The sequence below is a fragment of the Melitaea cinxia genome, chromosome 25 (genome assembly GCF_905220565.1).
Source record: "Melitaea cinxia chromosome 25, ilMelCinx1.1, whole genome shotgun sequence".
In the NCBI taxonomy this organism is placed as follows: domain Eukaryota; kingdom Metazoa; phylum Arthropoda; class Insecta; order Lepidoptera; family Nymphalidae; genus Melitaea; species Melitaea cinxia.
In genome coordinates, this window is record NC_059418.1 from 2,976,418 (window position 1) to 2,997,377 (window position 20,960).

The 20,960-nt window shown below is 34.4% G+C and overlaps 2 protein-coding genes and 2 long non-coding RNA genes across 4 annotated transcripts; 3 read left to right on the forward strand and 1 right to left on the reverse strand.

Annotated features, from left to right (window-relative positions):
* The first annotated feature begins 3,294 nt into the window (after positions 1-3,294).
* On the forward strand, positions 3,295-5,250 carry LOC123665896. Its single transcript, XM_045600127.1, has 2 exons — positions 3,295-3,561; positions 3,766-5,250. Exon 2 carries the CDS (start codon positions 3,775-3,777, stop codon positions 5,248-5,250), a length of 1,476 nt encoding a protein of 491 aa, XP_045456083.1. The 5' UTR covers positions 3,295-3,561; positions 3,766-3,774.
* Positions 5,251-5,492: 242 nt separating this feature from the next.
* Positions 5,493-8,812, forward strand: LOC123665897 (histone-lysine N-methyltransferase SETD1B-like). Its single transcript, XM_045600128.1, has 3 exons — positions 5,493-5,758; positions 6,909-7,314; positions 8,513-8,812. The coding sequence occupies exons 1-3, from the start codon at positions 5,493-5,495 to the stop codon at positions 8,810-8,812; spliced, it is 972 nt and encodes a 323-aa protein (XP_045456084.1).
* Positions 8,813-13,307: 4,495 nt separating this feature from the next.
* Positions 13,308-14,087, forward strand: LOC123666224. Its single transcript, XR_006745178.1, has 2 exons — positions 13,308-13,805; positions 13,874-14,087. It is a non-coding gene; the product is annotated as an uncharacterized LOC123666224 (long non-coding RNA).
* Positions 13,970-14,874, reverse strand: LOC123666227. Its single transcript, XR_006745181.1, has 2 exons — positions 14,165-14,874; positions 13,970-13,999 (listed from the first exon to the last, which is right to left on the reverse strand). It is a non-coding gene; the product is annotated as an uncharacterized LOC123666227 (long non-coding RNA).
* Positions 14,875-20,960: the final 6,086 nt, after the last annotated feature.

Genomic DNA, 20,960 nt, shown 5'->3' on the forward strand with positions numbered 1-20,960 from the left:
TTTACAAGTGAAATTTTTTTTTTTAATGTTTTTGTAATGATTTTTTCAATAAAAAAAAATTCTAAAAATTTTTAGATGTCAGCTAATTTAATTTTCATTGTTTATTCATATAATAGTTCTTAAACGTCAAATAATTTATAAGTTTAACAGAAAGTAAAAATAAAATACAGCTTGAAGAAACTCGTCAACATCTATTATGTATTTTAAAAAATTATGCTTTTATACTAACAAAATTTTATAAATATTTTTGATTATATTTAACTCTATGTTTTATAATACAGGTACCATTAAGGACATTAGATAGATGGGCAGCCAAAAAGCTACTTAAAGCTGATAGACCCAGTACATCTGCGCTTGAAGAAGAATCAAACGTAAACTATGAGTCAAGTTATAGTGCTGAAGAAAATAGTGATGACAGTTCTTGTACAAGTCAAAGCTGTAATGATAATTATAACGAGGATAACCTTGATGCACAAATCAGTTATGATGACGGTTATGACAATACTATTAGTGATCATGAAATGCACAATATTGAGGACCAAGAAATATGTAACGAGAATTATGTGGTGATTCAAAATATTGATAATACTCCTAGTATTTTAATCCATGAAAATAGTACTGTGACTGTTGACCAGAGCGTATTTAATTTGCTTGACTTCTATATTCAACATAAACTGTCAAAATCAGCTTTAAAGAATGCTTTGAAGATTCAACTAGCCATCCTTCCTAGTGAAAATAGAATGCCTAAAACTGTATTCAAATTACTTCAGTATGTTGAAAACTTAGCACCTCGTAATGAAGTTTGGAAACATTATTATTGTAAAAATTGTTTATTCTACCTTGGGATTGCTTTTGAAAAAATTTTAAATTGTTCATCTTGTTATGCCGATAAAAAGAATTTCAATTTCTTTTTTGAATTTAATCTTGAAGATCAACTCAAATATTTTTTTGAAAAGAATAACCTTGCGAATAAGTTGAAACTATTACCGCCAAGACGTGATGATAGCAATGTAAATAGCAATATAACCGATGGTACAGAATACATAAGAGTAAATTCTCGTGAAGACAGAGGGAAATATGACTTGACTTTAATATTAAATACTGATGGATTATCCTTGGTTAAAAGTGCAAACAGCCACTGCTGGCCTTTGATGTATACGATTGCCGAGCTTCCGGAGAATATACGTGAATCATTTATAATAATTTTGGGTTTATGGTATGATTCAGAATGCAAACCAAATATGAACACTTTCCTTCAGCCATTTTGTACTAGATTAAAAGATCTATATTATAAAGGTTTTAAATGGATACACCCGCAAACTAACGAAGAATTTATTTCAAAAGTTGTAGCTCCGTTATTTATTGCAGATGCTCCAGCAAGAGCGAATTTACAGAACATTCTGTTGTATAATGGTACCTATGGATGCAACGTTTGTGAAATAATGACAAAAAAATGTAAAAAAATTGCAGGAAAAAAAACTACACGAATATATCCATTTGAAAAAAATGACTCACTATTGAGAACTAGCACAAGAATGATTAGACAAGCAGAAATGCGAGAGGTTTTTGCCAAAGCCCACTGTAAAGGAGTTAAAGGACTTTCAATATTATCAACGCTTCCATTACTAGATCTTGGATCTTGTGTTTTACCTGAGTATATGCACTCAGTACTGCTAGGAGTTGTTAAGCAGTATGCCAATTTGTTACTGGAAAAACCAGGTCCATGGAATATAAAAAAAGATAGTGATGAAATTAATCTATTTATGGAAAATATTGAACCTCCGCAATCATTCAACCGATTGCCTCGATCAATAACAGATTTTAAGTATTATAAAGCTTCAGAGTTCTATAATTGGATTTTATTTTATTCGTTACCAAGTTTAATTGGTTTTTTACCGGACAAATACATGCAACACTTGATGTTATTAGTTATGGCGTTATATGATTTACTCCAGGATCAAATTCTTATTCAACCGGATCTAGAACGTGCTCAAAACTTCCTTGATTTATTTGTTGAACAAATTCCAATATTGTATAGTGCCAGGGAAATGACCTACAATTCTCATCAGCTAAAACATCTTGGACTTTGTGTAAGACGGTGGGGTCCACTGCGGTCAACATCTGCTTTCCCGTGGGAGAATCAAAATGGATATATAGCTCAATCCGTTCACGGAACTAAAAATATAGGTCAAGAAATTGTTAATAACTTAAAAATTATTCAAGGTGTACAAATGCTTAAATGTAAGATAGAACAAACTAATCACAATGCAGAAGCTCGAGAGTTACAAAATTATTCGTTGTTGGGAAATCCGATTAATTATGAAGCCCACGAAAATGATCGCTTTTTGATTATATCCGAAGGTTTTATTGATGAAAACTTGAATATTTATGCTCGAGCAAATATTTTTGGAGAAGTATACACATCAACATCATACAAAACTATTAAAACAAATAGTTATACAATTGAAATAAGAAATTTTGATAATTCCTGTGTATATGGAATGATAAAAATTTTTTTGAAAAAGAAAATGAATTATATTTTATAATTGAACGGTTTAAAGTAGAAAATAATAGAATTATGATTCATTCAAAAATGCAAGTGACAGTAAAACATATTTTACCTATAATAGAATCAGGTGAATCATTATTAATTAAACTAAGAGATGTAAAAAGTATTTTCCAGCTAGTAAGAGTAGGTAACTATGTATGTAAAAGACCAGATAAATCGAAAAGAATTTGGTAAAATTGTTTTAAAATTAAATTCTACTAAAAACGAAAATTATTGTACTTTGTATAGAATGGCACAATAAAATTAAATTAAAATTTTATAATTCTGTATGTATGATAAATTAGGCTCTACCTTATTACACGACTATTTATTTATAACATTGTAATTATAGTACTCTATAAAAATCAGACGAAGTTAAGTACATAGTTAACCCCTTATAGGACGGCTCATACAAAGTGGCCAGTAAACTGGACTGTTACGTTAAGGTCGAAATTAAATACAGTTTTGTTCCGAAGTTCAACCTTATGCACTTTTCCGACTTGTGTTGAAGCACGCTGGCCTGTAAGCTAGCCAGCGTTCGTTTTAGTTGCGCGCTCAAGAAATTTCGCGCCATTTTTCACGGTGGCCAGTATACTGACCACTGTGCGCCCGCAGCGTAGTTTTTACTGTCACCGCGCGAGTGCAGGATGTTTTTTGATGTGCTAAAGTGAAAATAAATATGTCTGGCTTTAACAGGTGAGTAAAACTTATTGATTATAGTTTAAGCTTTAATGTTACAGTCAATCGGGGTAACTTTGGCTTTCAGTATAACATTGACTCATTTCTACAATTTTTGGTTTAAATTTTTTTCCTATAATTTGAACGCATCCTAGTGTACATAATGCATACTAAATAAAAGTTTACGTGTATCCGAATTTATTTTTGCCGCGAAATGTTGGTCTGCTGTCAAAAAGTTATATCTAATCTACGTCAAATATTGGAGTAAAAAAGTTCGTTCGTTACATTGTTGTTATAAAGTTGTCTGTAATTTAAAAAGAAGAGTGTATTTAGAGGTAAGTTATGCTTAAATTTATTAATTATAGCTTTTTTTACTATAAAAAACTAAAATCTATTGTAAAAATCGATGGATATTGTTAGAATTCGTTGTTTTTTCGAACCAGGAAAATTTCACGACAAGTTAGGGTAACTTTGGCCCGGGCTAAAGTTACCCGAATAGTTCTTATTTGTATGAAATTGTTGCCATTTATTTATTTCAGAATAAAAAAATGCCTAGAAAACGAGTATGTCCCGCACCGGGTACCCGAAAATATGGGAAAAAATCTCGCTACACGGAAGAGACATTAGAAAAGGCATTAGAAGAGGTAAAATGTTGCAAAATTTCCCAAAGAAAGGCCGCAGAACATTATAATATTCCACTCAGCACATTAAAATATAAACTAAAAGATCAACACACAGGGCAGATTGGAAAACCTACAGTTCTTTCTAAAGTTGAAGAGGAATCGATAGTCGCCCATATTATAGCATTATCAGATCTTGGAATTCCAATTGGTATGCAAGATGTAAGAGTCATTGTAAAAAAGTATTTAGATGATAATAAAAAAAAAGTAAAGCAGTTTAAAAATAACTTTCCGGGATGGGAGTGGGGCAAACTTTTCTTGGAAAGACATAAATGCATAAGACAAAAGGTAGCACATAACATCAGTAGAAAGAGGGCTCAAATAAACAAGGAAATGATAGAAAAATTCTTCGACAATTTAAGCCTTGAACTCGAAAATGTGCCCCCGGAAAACATATTTAATTTCGACGAAACTGGATTTCATGACGACCCAAAAAAACAAAAGCTTTTATTTCGAAGACTTTGCCGGAACCCAGAAATTATTAGAAACTCTACGAAGTCCTGCTTCACTGTTATGTTTTGCGGTAATGCGGCTGGTGAATTTGTGCCATTATATGTTATATATAAAGCACAGCAAAAGTGGTCTGACTGGATATTGGATGCTCCACGTGGCACTCGAATGGCAGTAACACCAACAGGTTGGATAGACGCTAATACGTTTGATGATTGGTGTGAGAGCACATTATTGCCTGTACTGAAAAAAAAGGAAGGGAAAAAAGTTGTACTTGGAGACAATTTAAGCTCGCATATCACTCCAAAATCGTTAAGGCTCTGTGCGGAAAATAACATTAAATTTATATGCCTTGTTCCCAATTCGACACATCTACTGCAACCATTAGATGTGTCATACTTTAGTGCTCTGAAAAGTGATTGGAGGTCAATTTTAAGAGACTGGCGAAACACTAAAAGGGGCAAAATAGTAAATGTTTTGCCGAAACCAATATTTGCTAAATTGCTTTCTAAAACTGTGGAAAAAGGTCAACAAACTGCTGGTCAAAACGTGATTGCTGGTTTCAAGGCCTGTGGGATATATCCTCTAGATCGGAGTATGGTACTGGAGAGACTGAAAGAATATTCTAAACCTGAAGTGTGTGACGAGGTGCGTGAGTCGATTGGCGAGAGCTTTAAAAATTACATAGCTGAAATTCGTGATAAGGACCTCCAAATGCAGCAGACTAGAAAATTTCAAATCCCGGTTGTAGCAGGCAAAAGTGTTTCTGTGGAAGAAGTCGAAAAATACTATGAAGAAAGAGAGAAGAAGAAATCTGAAAAAGGTCAAAAGAAACAAAAAGAAAAAATCCAGAATAATCTACTGCTCCTGTCAAAAAAAGAGGACGTCCATTAGGATCAAAATCTAAAGGTAAAACAGTACAAACATCACAACACAAACCTTCTTCGCCTGTTGCTAGCCCATCGGAATTACAGTCATTGCAAACTTTAGACACTTCTGCTACTACATCATCAGCTATTTCTCCCAAAGTCTGTAATGAACAGTCTCTTACTTCAGCGCCTGCAGAAACCTCCCTAAATCATAGATTGCTGCTCGATGCTTCAAAATCTCCAACTCCAGGGACAGAATATTCTTCGATGCCGTCTCATCCATCGCCTGTTGGTGATAGCCTGTTACTCGTTTCAAATCCTCCTTCACCCATAGACAAAGATATTGAGATAGAAGAAACAAATCAATCTCCAGCTCCAAGAACAGATTCTTCAATGCCGTCTCATCCATCGCCCGTTGATGATAACTCTGAAATAGAATTGGAAACTTTGAATGATGACTTAGTAGGGGAATACGAAGTACGTGAAAGTGTTTTATGTAAGACGGATAAAGCTAAACCTGCTCCTCTCATGAAGTTAGGCTATTGTGTTTTTACTTACGAAAGCATCCTTTTTCCTGGAAGGATCTTAACGGAAGATGGCCACACCGTTACCATATCTGTTATGCAGAAGACCGTAGATGGCTGGAAATGGCCATCCAAACCAGAGAGGGTAACCTGTTCCATTGATAGTGTCATTACTCGCTTAGAGGATACTAAAATTTCAAAATTAGGTAATTTTTATACTATAGACAATGATTTTCTGTCAATGGAATGGGGAGATTAAGACTTAAGTTCAAGATTTATTTTTATGAGTAAGTTTTGTTAGAAGTGATTTTTTTTAAGTTTGACTGATTATTTAAGATTGTTTTAGTTGTGTTTAACATATTTAATGAGAAAAAAATTGTTTTAGAACAAAAAATACGATTATTTAAAAATAAAGTTTCATTTCAACCTAGGCAGTTTTATTTGATCGATCTGGTAACACTGAACTGTGGTTCTTACATGAAAAAATGTTTTAGGACGCCATCTTAGAGATTAAAATTGTAGAAAAAGGCGTCTAAAGTTACACAGACACAATAAAAGATTTTAAATATTAGAAATTCGTGACCAATTCCCTCTATGTACAATGTTACCCTAATATCCGTCTTACTTTGACCCACTTAAAATTCAGTGTTTTTTTAATTTTTGTCTATAGATCATCAGTAAATGTCAACTGTTTTCTTAAAGAGGAGATTAGAAACCCACAGATAATATAATTTGTTAAATAAAATAAAAAACGTTGTCTCCATAAAACTAAAAAAATTCTTGGAAGTGAGTCAAAGTTACCCCGATTGACGTTATTCCCAATAATGATATAGTTTTATAATAAAAATGTGATTTATGAACGATTGAATGCCAGTCGGTCTTTGAGAAAAACATAACCTAAAAATTACATATGTAACTTTGAACTACTGCATAAAGTTTTTGTTTTGGTGTGATCACTTGAAATAATATTATTTGCAATATAATAATAAGCTTTTTTTTATATTAATTAATAGATTAATCACAACCATTCTGGTTCGGTAGTTATAACCCAAAATCCCGCCAGTTTTAGTACTTTTTTCGTGCATTTTCGTGCCAGTGTTGAAACGTTAATAAAAATCTTTTAATTTTATATTAACAAACGAAATTTTCTTTGCTTTAGAAAAAGCTACACTTACTCGGAGTTGGAAGCACTTGATGAAGACCAGTGGAATGATTTTATGGGCATCACAGATGACCAGGCCGTCCATTCTGACGTTGGTGGTGATTCTGATGGTGAAGACTGTTTCAACGACAGTATCATCACCAATAATGCCAGTAGCTGTAGTACCCGTAGGAGAAACCGAGACCAACTGCCAGGACCATCACGTTTGTCAGAACCTCCTCCCTCTACATCATCACCTTCACTAAATTTAACATCCTCATCGTCGCTGCCGCAGTCGCCACTATCACCCCCGTTGCCGCCGCCACCACCCCCGTCGTCACCGCCACCACCTCCGTCGCCGTCGCCCCCACCCCCGTCTTCGCCCCTACCACCCCATCCTCAAGTAGCCCCAAGTACTATTGAGGTAAACGATGATCTAAATAAGTGGAGCAATAAACATTTTCGTGAGCCACCTATTTTCAAAAATAGTACTTTCAAAAATTATGTTGGAATAAATACAGAAGTCAATTTACAGTCACCACTACAAATACTTACCCTTTTCTTGACACCTTTTTTTTTCAATCTCATGATTACTGAAAGTAACAGATATGCCACACAGTGCCATCAGACTCTGAACCTAACGGAAGAGGAGCTGAAGAAGTTCATAGGGATTTTGATAATTATGGGGTTCCACAGTTTACCCTCCCTAAGGCTTTATTGGTCGCAAGATACAAATTTTCATGTGCCAAGAATTAGCAGTGTCATGAGCATGCGCCGATTTTTAAAAATAATGAGATTTTTGCATGTGAACGATAATGAAAAAATGATCCCCAGGGGCAACGCAGGTTACGATCGCCTATTCAAAATAAGACCTCTGCTCACCCATTTTTCACAGATTTTTTCTTCTGTTTTTAGTCCGCATCAGCAACTCTCAATAGACGAAAGTATGATAGCATTCAAAGGTAGATCAACATTAAAACAATATATGCCACTGAAGCCAATAAAGCGTGGCTTCAAAGTGTGGGTAATATGCTGCGCTGTAACGGGTTACATGATTAACTTTGATGTTTACGAAGGAAAGTTACAAGTTGAGAGGGAAATGAGTCTGGGCGAAACAGTTGTTATGAAATTAGCTGGAATGTTTGAGCATCTGGGTTATTGCATATTTTTTGATAGATTTTTTACTTCTCTGCCTTTATTAGTCAAGCTGTTGCGAAAAAAAATTTTCGCTGTTGGTACTATTATGCCTACAAGAAAATTCTTCCCGTCTAATAAACTTCCCCTTGACCGGACCATGGCTTTGGGTGATAGTGCTTGCGCAATGACGAAATCCAACATTTCTGTTAGTAAATGGAGAGACCGAGGGAAAAAAGCAGTTTGTGTTGCTTCAAATATGCATAACCCAAGCAAAAAAGGATATGTGCGCCGTACTAATAGTCAGGGTAATAAGGAACAAGTCGCCTGTCGTACTCCTATTATCGATTATAATAAATACATGGGAGGGGTTGATAAATTTGATCAACACATGGCATCCTATAATATATCGTGGAAATCACGACGTTGGTGATGTTTGGTTTTATTTAATTGAATCTGCGATTGTCAACTCCTACATTGTTTACAAGGATACCTGGACGAAGGCTTACCCTGGGGGTACAAAACCCATGACTCATTTGATATTCAGGAGCAAATTAGCTGATGAACTTATTGGAGATGAAAAACCCTCTGTACCTATTCAAAATGACGATGATGAGAATGACCACAGGCCAATAAAGTCAACCAAGAAAAATTTAAGACGATGCAGATATTGCAGTACTGCTTCTAAGCCAAAGAGAAGTACCTATGAATGTGTTAAGTGCAATGTCGCCTTATGTGTAGAATGCTTTGTACCATTTCATAATTCAGGAATGAAAAAGAAAATCTAATTTTTTGCAAGGTTATATTTTTAGAAGAGTTTTTGTTTTGTTATTTCTAAAGCTAAAACAATGAATATTTGTAGATTTTTTTAATGACTGATTAAGATTTTATAAAAATAGGATTAAAAAGTTTATTAAATTTAAGAGGAAGAATTTTCTGTTAGTTTTATATTTTTGAAAGAAGAAATTTTGATTTGTAATTCCTAAAGGTAACATAATGAGTATTTGACAATTTTACAAACCGATTAAGATTTTATAATTATAGGATTTAAAAAATTATTAAATTTAAGAAGAATTTTTCGTTTATAATATGTATCTAAAGTTAAAACGATGAATATTTTTAAAAGAACTTTTTGTTAAAATGTGATTATTTTTAGAAGAAAACTTTATCGTAACATAGTTCAAACTATGGAAATGTGATTATTCTTGTCCTGAAATATAAGGCTGATGGCTACGTATTGTTTTTTTATTCTATTTCCTTCTAAATTACTTTTTTTGTGCATGTCCAGTTTACTGGCCAGTGAACTTGCCGTGATAGTGAGTGGTGCAGATCGGTCAGTGGCCAGTCTACTGGCCACTTGTTTTTTTGGATTTTCTCGAAAAATATGCAGTCTAGATTTATTTTACTTTGACAGTGTTTTTTAATTCGGGCCAAAAAATATATATTACTTAAAATAAATTGCATATTAAAAAAAAAGTCAAGGTGACCGTTAAAGGGTTAATAAATATGAATATAAGAATCATAAGTGAGTAACAATTCAATATAAATAATTCATGTCAAGTTATATATCTTTTTATATAATTATATATAATCTTAAAAACAAACAAATGTAAAGACATATACTTATGTATAAATTATATGTAATTCTATATAATTATATATAATTATATATAATCTTAAAAACGAACATATGTAAAGACATATAGTTATACAGGGTTATTTGTAAAACACCAGCATCCTTGCAGGAGAAGATAGCTAACATTATGTACAACAACATTTGTTCTACGACTTTTGACGTAACTCAATACATTAATTATAAATGATTTTTTAAGCTTTTATTGTACGGTCCTAACATTTGTAAGTCTATGTTTCATTGATTCATTCATTATCGAAAGGACGACGCGACACTCGCGCGCTTTTGCACTGCTAATAATAATAATAAATAACACTTTCTCTGCCCGATAATTCTAGTTAATGAAATAAATAAATTAATAATATAAATTGCTTGGTGGGTTTGTAGGCAGTATCACAGTATGTATGTCGCAGTGACTTAGGTAAATGTGTATGTAGATTAGCTATCTGAATTCTGAACATCCAAAATATGTGAAAATTATTAACTTAGCTAATTATTAGTCTTTAACGTTTACTAAAGTTTAATTAAACCAAACTAATATTAAATATTGGTAGCTGGGTATTATTCACTTTTCATTGTTTAATGCAGGCGAATTAAAAAAGTGGAATCAGCGTATTTACATTAATTAAATAATAAAAAATAATTGACAATAAAATTATATTTACAAACTAAATTTCTATTACCTCTACACCGCGCACATAGCGTTCAAAATAGTCACCATCACAATCAACACACACACCACACCTAAAAATCAGCTGTTCACTAACACTTCCGAATTCGTTTTAATTTGATAATAATCATCCTCACCATTTCCGTGTATTCGACATTAGAATAGCGGTACGCCATGGTTATAAAATTACTTTAGTATAGATACAATACATCGATCGATACGAGTAAAATAAATACGAGTAGCACACAAAATCATATGACGCGGGCGCATCAAAGTCGCCGCGCCGACTGCTTCGGCTAGCGAAATAGTTCAAGTTCAAGGGCGCTAGCGGCCCTTCCTTCCCCCCTCACATTCACACCCGCAAGTAGTAACTGTTTACCTAATATTTGGGATGCGCGTAGAGTTTATAACATTCAAACGGAAAATTAAATTAATATATTTTTTTGTATGAAAGTAAAATCTAACAAATTATGAAAAGTCGTAGAACAAATGTTGTTACTTATGATGTTAGCTATCTTGTCCTGCAAGGATGCTGGTGTTTTACAAGTAACCCTGTATATAAATTATATGTTATTATACAAGGTGGTCGTGACAATACGACAATAATTAATACTGAGTATAGCTAGTAACATTCTCAATTAGCCTGCAAAAATTAAATTAACTAATATCTCATAGTTTAGTCACAAAACACTTTTCTTTTTTTATAACTAAAACATCACCCCATATCTGTTATTAAGCTGTCATCATGGCCGACACAAGTTACGTATTTAAAACAATTTAAATAAAAGTTGTAAATAATGTAATTTCACTAATCGTGCTACAATTTAACGCAAAATAAACCTTATACCGTTGTTCATAAGACACTAGAATTAATATGTAGAGAGGTAATAATTGATTTGCGCTTTCTTTCTGAAATATTTCGACCGATTTCTTTCGTATTTCGCACATCGTAATTCGTAATCGTAAGTAGGTCAGTGTGTCGCCGACTGCCGTTAGCCTGTGACGTGTTAAGCTATTTGATACCTCAGCGCTCGCGCAACATTCGATCTAGTGACGCCATTGTTACTCAAGTATATTTTTTTGTTACTGTGAGATATTAGACGCTTGAATTAAGTGAAGTGAGATTAAGTGAAGACACATTATTTAGGATATTTATTAGGTAAACTGTGCGAAATTAGACGCTTATTTTGTGTGCAAATAGTAATATTTTTAATAAAAATGCCTCGCTATAATTATACGGCTTCAGAGTACACCGATATGATATTAATTTATGGAGAATGTGACACAAACGCTGCTTTAGCGATTCGTACATATCAAGAGAGGTATGGGCATACCCGTGTTTGTCCAACAAATGGTCGAACTATTGTCAAAGCTATCCAGAGGCTTCGGGAGAATCAACCCTTAATCCCACACTCAGATTGTGCTCCTCCGCAAGTCAGAGTGAACTTGGATGAACGGATTCTAAATCATTTTACTTTAAATCCAACTACGAGCTTACGTAGAGTAGCTCGCCATTTTCGTGTGCCCCACTCAAGTGTGCACAAAATTTTGAAACTCGACAAACGTAAGCCTTTTAAATACAAAAAAGTACAGGCATTGTTAACAAGAGATATGTCTACCAGAGAAGAATTCTGTAACTCAATGTTACGAAAAAATGAAGAAATCCCCGACTTCCTCTTCAACGTAATGTGGACGGATGAAAGTACTTTTACCAAGAACGGTTTATGGAACCGTCACAACTTAAGGCACTGGAGCACTGAAAATCCGCAACTGACAAGAGACAGCTCGCATCAGTACAGATTTGCAATCAATGTGTGGGCTGGTATACACAGAAATACAATAATTGGGCCCATTTTTATTGATGGTAATTTAAATGCGGAGAAATTTTTATTATTACTCAATGAAACAGTTTCAGAGTACATGGAAGAGCTTTCTCTCGATGTATATCGACAGACGTGGTACCAATTGGATGGTGCACCTGCACACTCGGTGACTTCTGCGAGAGCACGTTTAACCGAGATGTTTGGAGAGCGATGGATCGGCCGTTATGGCCCCACGAGGTGGCCACCGAGGTCACCAGACCTCACACCACTCGATTTTTTTTTATGGGGTTACGTTAAAAATGATGTTTACGCCACGGATGTAACTGATGTGGACGACTTAAAAAATCGTATAATACGATCTTTTGATAAATTAAAAAGTATGGCAGTTAATGGTGACCTGTTATCAAAAGTGAGAAATAATATTTTACGTAGATACATTTCGTGTGTTCGAGTTCATGGTGGACATATTGAGAATTTTAAAATTTAATATCTTTTAATGTATTTTGTATGTGTTAATTATTCTGACAATCAAAACAAATAATTGAATAATAATAGTGTCAAAGTATTGCGATGTATTGTGTTACAGCGGCGAGAGGCTACCTGCCCGCCCGCCTTTAGTCAGAGGTCAGTGAATCTAAATTACAAATGGCGTACTATGTATTTTATTAATTTGCGATATTAAGTTTGTTCGAAAATTTCATTTTTTCAAAAACGGTTCAAAATATTTTCTGATAGTTTTATGATATTTCTATATACCAATACGACCTGTGTTTTCATTTATTGTCGTATGGTCGTGTACACCTTGTATATAGTTTTATATAATTATATATAATCTTAATAACAAACAAATGTAAAGACATATACTTATGTATAAATTATATGTAATTCTATATAATTCTATATAATTATATCTAATCTTAAAAACGAACATATATCAAGACATATAGTTATATATAAATTATATGTAATTATAGATAGTTTTATATAATTATATATAATCTTAAAAACGAACATATGTAATGACATATAGTTATATATGAATTATATGCAATTATATATAGTTATATATAAATCATATATAAATATATATAGATTATATATGATTCTATAGAATTATATATAATTTTTTTTACCCGGGTAGTTAAGCGAATAGTTATTAGTATAGTAATATACATATAAAAATATTACTATGTGGTGATTCTGTTTTGCAATTTTGAACCTTAAAACGTAATCTCAATTAACTTTACGATTAAACAGTAGTTGCCAATATACATTTACGAAGGAAAGACTTGTTTCTCTTACTGATCCGCCGGCACAAGCCAAACTGAACCTTACGACCTCACCACTATGTATTTATACAATATTGATAATTTATAGTGAAACCTTGTTTTTCTATTACTAATTTATTATTATTATCTACGACTATACATGAAATGACAATAAACTTATTTCTTCCAGATTCTATGCACCCTATCTTTTTTAGCCACTGGAAGCTACCAGAACATAGTTGGAAAATCAATTTTTAATTATGTATCACAACCATCTGCCAGCCGAGCTATTAATACAATAGTAAATGCACTAAATCATCCTGACATAATTAAAAAGTATATAAGATTTCCACAAAATCTTAATTAAAGAGAAACTCTGAAACAAAGGTACTTAACGTAAATATATTTAAGTTCCCGTTGTCGACACTTCTGTTTGACTCTATCTTTTGTTGCAGATTTTTTGAGAAATTTAAAATTCCTGGTGTGATTGGCTGTGTTGATGGTCCTTTAGTGGCCATGATTCGTCCCAAAATACAAGAAGAAAGATATTACTGCAGAAAAACTGCTGATCCATAGTTAGGCTGTAAACAGAGAAAGTTATTTCATTAGCATGATTATTATAAAGTGTTGATCATTTTTGGTTTATGCATTAATAAATCATCAACGTGATCAAGGTTTTTTTAAAATAATCATGAGACATAAAAATTATAAAATAACAAGGTTATAGTCGTTCAAAAAGTACTTACCTTGTTCTATTACGATGAATACTTGTTATCCACCATCTTCTTTTTCGCCACTTCTTTTTAATAACTTTTTTCTCTTTAGCATACGCATAATTATAATATGCGAATGCGCATAACAATAAATTTGTCGCAGCGGTTGCTTCTGCGTCCATCGTCATCGAGCGCGAGAACTGTAGTGAGAACTATTTGAGAACTTTGAGAGTGTGTACCCAGAAGAAGTTCTCGCTACAGTTCTCGCTGAGAATCTCCGGAGATTCTCGCGTGAATGTCTCTTGAGAATGTGGAGCGCCCTTATGACAGTGAAAGGCAAAAACTGAGCTTTGCTGTTCCTGAATTTTCTGAAGAAGAAGAACTATTAAGGGCTAGAGAAATTAATTTTTTGACAGACGAACTCATAGATGAAATGTTAAAATACATAAATAATTACGCTGCTTTATTGAAAGCATCGCGAACTACAGTATTTAGTCGAATGAATAGATGGAAAGATGTGAGCAGAGCCGAAATGAAAATATTTCTTGGTGTTATAAGGGTATCAACCCAAAGTCATCTACTGAACACTATTGGAAATTGGATGTTTTATACTATGGTCCTCTAATGCATCGTATAAAATATCTTATAACCGGTTTACTACGATTCTAAGATGCTGACACTTTACCGAAATACAGTTAGGAGTAGTCGGACAGACAAGAACACACAAAACTGAAATTTTGGTAAATAAACTAGTAGATAATTTTGCAGCATTTATACACCTTCAGATGTGGTTGTCATTGATGAATCCATGGTAAAATTTTACAGTAAATTGATAATAAAGACATACAATCCCTCAAAAACGGATCGGTATGGAATGAAAATTTATAAAGCCTGAACTGTAAGTAAGTTATACTTGATCATATCAGATTTACGAGGGAATGTCAAGTCAATTAGAAGGTCTAGATAAACCCGGCTCTACTATAGTCAAACTCGCAGGACCTCTTCTAGACGAAGGTTGTGTAATTATAACCAACAATTATTATACAAGTGTTGCATTAGCCCGATACCTAAAAGATAGGCGAACTGATTTGTGTGGCACATTACGCAAAAATAAAAGAAACTTGCCAACAGAAGTTGTAAATGTAAAATTGCGGAGAGGGAATCACATTGCACGACAGAAGGACAACTATTTTATTTTGGGAGGTTGTAACATATACATATAAATGTTACTTGTTCACTGTTTAATTTAATTTAGAAATTTATATTTTTAGAAGTTGTCGGTTAAATTTATTTAATTCTCTCTAGTAATTACATTTAAACCGCGGTAAGGTTCTGATGATTCCCACATGTCATGGAGACTCCATGTCGAAAGTTAGTACAAGAAGAGATGTGATGAAGCCCGACGTCGTTATAGACTATAAATAATACAAAAAAAGGAATCGACTTTTTTGTATGGGTTTATTATAAAGAAATCGTGTATGCAAAAGAAGCAACAAATTTAGACGATTTGCGAAGAAAAATTAATGAAGCAGAAAGGAGAGTAAAAGATAATACAATGAATGGTATTGGACCGAGTTATTCCTTTCATATTTTCAGGAGATAAAAAACATCGCGTTAAAATAGTTTTCAAAAGGCACACTTTATCATTTTAGATCTTTTAAACGAGGAAGCCGATGATGTGGATATCGAGATTCAGGAGAATTTTGATGAAGTGTACTTTCAAGTCATTGCAATTGCATTGTGCACAGATCAATATGCGTTTACCGAAGATTTCAATTCCAGTCTTTTCGGGCGCTATCAAGGAATGGCCTGAGTTTATCGCGACTTATGATGCGTTGATTTATCAATCAATCATTTTAAGTGATATCGAGAAATTTTATTGCGTTATCGTTAATTAGAATGTTCCCGGTCGCGTGTGAACATTATTTAAGTGCATATGATGCTCTCTAGTCCCGCTATGAGGACAAGCGTGAATTAGCATTTGTGTGCTGGCGCGATATTCTGGATGTCAATTTCAAAACTACACACGCTCAAGATTTCCGACACGAGTTAAATACGATCGATGAAAACTTGACAATTTTAAAAAAAGTTGAAATTACCTACCGAGCACTGGTACTTCGTGCTTTGTTCCAACATTACGTCGAAACTCGATACTAAATTGAGACGTGAGTTTGAGGAAAGGACACATCGACATGCATTTTACCTAAAAAAATATAGATCTGCCTCCCACTTCAGCGATCCAAATGTAATAAACAACCGCTTCGTAAATGTTCCAGGCTTACCTTACACTCTGTTATCCTATATAACTTACTTTGAATTCCATAAATTTAGCAAAGCCACATTTCATTTGAAGACGGTTACAGTAAGCGAAATTATTTTATTAAATCATTGAGATCTAAAGCAAAGGGATGTGACTCAATAAATCTGGAGATGCTTTTGCTAACCATGCCGAATACTTTGGAAACCATCACTTCTATAGTGAATGCGTCTATTGTAATTTCAACCTATCTAGAGGTTTGGAAAACGGCAGTGGTGCGACCCCTCCCGAAAATTTCGAACCCCACAGATCTTAAGGATCTGAGGCCATAAGTATTCTGCCATGCCTATCGAAGATACTTGAAAAGTCAGTATCGAAGCAAATAACAGTTTACTTAGAAAAAAAGGTCAGGTTTTAGAAGGGGTCACAGTACTGTCACAGCACTGCTTGATGTGACTGACAATATTTTACAATCACAGGGCATGTGCACTCTCCTCGTACTGCTTGACTTCTCACGGGCTTTCGATTGATTTTAATTTTAATTCGATTTGAATATAAATCTCCTCCTGTCCAAATTGAGCTATTATGGTTTTGACCGTAATGCCATACAATGGTTTCATAGTTACCTCTGTGGACGCTATCAGTATGTCAAAATAACTAACCATGATGGTTCCTCGCTCATCTTAGGCGGCCCATAGACGATCAATTATATTGCGCAATATTGCGAATTGTGCAATAAAATTGATTAATTAGGTCTAATATTGAAGATTGCGCAATGATTGAACGAAAGTTTGAGCGAGTTTTATTTTTATTGCACCATATTTTTCTATTGCATCGTGTAGGGTCAGTATTGCGCAATAATTTTTAGTCTGTGTTTCGTCCGCGAGGAGAACATACACGTGCAAGCTTCTAGAAAATGGCAGAAAAGGAGAATACGAAAGTTAAGGAAAGAGAGTTTATCGTTGAATGTATCCAACTGTACAGAGAATTGTCGTCTTTGTGGAATGTCAAAAGCAAAGAATATCATGACCGTGATAAAAAAAATGCTGACTACGAAACATTGTTGTCTAAATATAAAGAGATGTTTCCACAGGCAAGCAAAGATGACGTGAAGAAGAAATTTAATTCTTTAAGAACTAAAACCGGAAGGAGCTCAAGAAATACCTTCAGTCGATGAAATCCGGATCTAGTACAGACGACATATACCAACCTACTTTATGGTATTTTAATGAAATGTTTTTCTTACAAGATCAGGAATCAGCATCGGATTCACAGTCTAGTATGGATACTCTGTCTACTTTACGTAGTCCGGGAGGAGAGAGTGAGGGTTCTAGTTTGGAGAATAATTTTACACAGGTAAATTTTAATTTATTTTATTTAAATGAATACATAGAGTAGTAGGTGTGTTTTACGAAACCATTTTCTCTTGCCAGGGAACTGCACCTTCGTTGTTACAGAATTCATTGTATTCGTCACGTGCTTGCTTGGCGATATTCAGTGAATTTTTTTATTGATATTTTTCAATTGTGGCAACTGAAATACTTCCAGTGATGGTGGGTGTATTATTCCTGATTCGTTATCTTCACGAAACATGAATGATGGAGATAAGAAGGAACGGGATTTTCTCAGAAAATTGTGTAGATAACAAGCCAAAACAATTTGCTCTTTGAAATACTCCAAAACGAGTAGCTAGTATGCCGAAAACACTTTCAACCATCCTTCTAGCTCGCGATATTCGATAGTTGTAAATTCTTTTTTCCTTTGTTAACCTAGTTTGGCTATATGGTTTCAGTAAATTTTGAGACATTGGAAAGGCATCATCCCCAACAAAAAAGTATGGGAGTTTGTTGTTTGGTTGTTGCTTGTTGGTTGGACCTCAAATCTTATTTAATCGAAAAGCTTTCTAACGTGAAAACTATCGCGCATCTTAATTTGGAGCTTCAGTCGATGTTTCAAAAACCTAGTGAAAGTTTAACTATTTCCATAGGGTAGATCTTTGTCGTAGTAAAATCTTTGAAAAACTTAATACTGAAATATCAGATATCAGTATAACTGGTAGAATCTTAACCACAGAAGAGACCGCCTTAAGCGTCTTCGTAAACGGTGTTAATACCGAAATAGGGACAATGCTTAGAACAAAAGGATTCTCCTGCCTGTCCGAAGCAGGGAGATTCGCGATGCAAGAGGATAAAATTAGAATGATGAACGCAGCTAGGCAAATGTTATTTAAAAACACGAATAACAACAAAATAAAAACGATTTCGCAAAGTAATTTTCCACAACAATTATCCAATTTTCGTCACAATGTTTCCACGTTGAATAGTAAAGTATGTAGCTATTCCAAAAATATAGGACATCTGATTTCTGAGTGTCGTAAAAGGTCATACAATAATAGCATACGTTCTAATCCTAGTCATACAACGCGTCCACCGTTACAACGTGCCTTACCAGCCCCTACACCAGCATCTCGTGTTAACAATTTAAACTCCGACGCGACCAAGGAGGAGAGCAGCTCCTTGGGAATCGCTACAGCCTCCTGCTCAACGACCCAACTACCAGCATCAATCGCGAACCTCCAACTCGACTAATAAATCCACACCAATCATTTTCAACATCTACAACACAGTCGAATCGTAGACATAGCTCGTCGAATCCAGTCCATCGGGGACAAAGAAAAGCTGCTAGCTACGAGATTAGATCGTCACCAGTCTATCGGAGACAATACAAAGACACATCTACTCAGACTGTACTACCAATCCCGTCACAATCGGTATCTTACGAACAGGGTAACCAGCCACAAAATCTTAGTACCGACAACGTCAATCTCGAAACTTCTAAATTTTCTAATTCTACCAATTCTACTAATCCTACTAGTTCTACGAGTTCAACTGATTCTACTATTTCAAACGACACCGTTTTAATTACTAAATCCACTGTTTCAACTAACCCTATTATATCTACAAAACCTACGAACACTACTAAGCCTACTATCTCTACTAAATCTCTAAAATATAACAAACGAAAACATTTCAAATTAAAAACTCAAACTACTACTACTAAAACTATTCCTTCCAAATCAAAATCTGAAATCCAAAATTATGCTATTTCCTCTTTGAACGATATCCCTCCTGAAAATCTACTCCATTGTACTTTCCAAATCGAAAATAATGCTGTGGCGCTCCTCATCGATACCGGTGCAGGAATTTCTATTATTAAACGCGATAAAATAGGTTCAGCGCAAATTAATACGTCTGATATAGTTTCTTTAATAGGTGTTTCGAGCTCTCAAACGTCAACAAATAGTTTCGGTTCCAAGGAAATATCATTAGATAATTTTCCTAAGTTTAAATTTCATGTAGCTAACCTCAACATAAAAGCAGACGGTATTCTAGGTAATGATTTTATGACAAACTTCAACGTAAATATATTTATGCAATCGGAAACAATGCGTATTTGTAACAAATCTTACAAGCTTCATTACCTAAACGAGTCAATTACTAATATTAAAAATAACAATACCGATAAACAAATTCTAGCGAATCGGTCTGAAACAATAATTAAATGTACGACAAATAGCCTTATCGAAGGCACAGCATTAGTCGACAAACAATTATTAGATAACGATGTTATAATTCCCAGCGCATTAGTTAATGTCACAAATAGCTCATTCACTATCACTTGTATAAACAAATCCAAAACAGATAAATTAATTACTACTCCTATTATTCACGTAGACACTTACGGTCTTATTCATAAAAAGTTATGGAACACCTGAAGTGTTCTATAAACTCGCTATAAGAACATTGGCAAAAAATTGTATTCATAACAGCATTATAACACTAAACAGTTCTATAAACCTATCACAAAGTTATAGAGGGCAGGACCCTACTATAAAACTGTTTTCACACGATACCGCGATGGCAGCGGTATCGCCGCCACTGCGGCGCCGCTGCATTAACAACCCTAGAATTTGTATTGGAGTCTTACACACGACGCCGCGGCGGCGAGTCTCTGTGCCGCGGCGGCAGCGGCGAGCGGTGCCGAAGTTCTCAAATATTAAACATTTTTGAATATCATATCAAAAATTGACCGCTCCAGCGGGATTCGAACCCGCGTCTCCGACTGACCGTGTCGGCGCTCTAGCCAATTAAGCTATGGAACGATGTACCCGCTAGAGCGAAATTTTTGATATGATGATTTTTACTTTCGGTTTAAGCGAACCGTGGCGCCGTCTATAGTGAGTTCTTTACAGAGACCCGTAACTATTCAAAGTTTCATATTACAATGAAAATCTTTGACAAGAGACGACACCATGCTATTTTTAATATGTACGATTTTATTTTTGTGTTACCCACACATTAGGAATTCTAAACATTTTTGAATATCATATCAAAAATTGACCGCTCCAGCGGGATTCGAACCCGCGTCTCCGACTGACCGTGTCGGCGCTCTAGCCAATTAAGCTATGGAACGATGTACCCGCTAGAGCGAAATTTTTGATATGATGATTTTTACTTTCGGTTTAAGCGAACTGTAAAGAACTCACTATAGACGGCGCCACGGTTCGCTTAA

Excerpts from the sequence above, each read along its gene's own strand:
- LOC123665896 (XM_045600127.1), top strand. The coding sequence starts at position 3,775 with ATGCCTAGAAAACGAGTATGTCCCGCACCGGGTACCCGAAAATATGGG.
- LOC123665897 (XM_045600128.1), top strand. The coding sequence starts at position 5,493 with ATGCCGTCTCATCCATCGCCTGTTGGTGATAGCCTGTTACTCGTTTCA. Across the intron at positions 5,759-6,908 it reads AAACCTGCTCCTCTCATGAA|AAAAAGCTACACTTACTCGG; the intron begins GTTAGGCTATTG and ends TCTTTGCTTTAG. Across the intron at positions 7,315-8,512 it reads TAGCCCCAAGTACTATTGAG|GATACCTGGACGAAGGCTTA; the intron begins GTAAACGATGAT and ends ATTGTTTACAAG.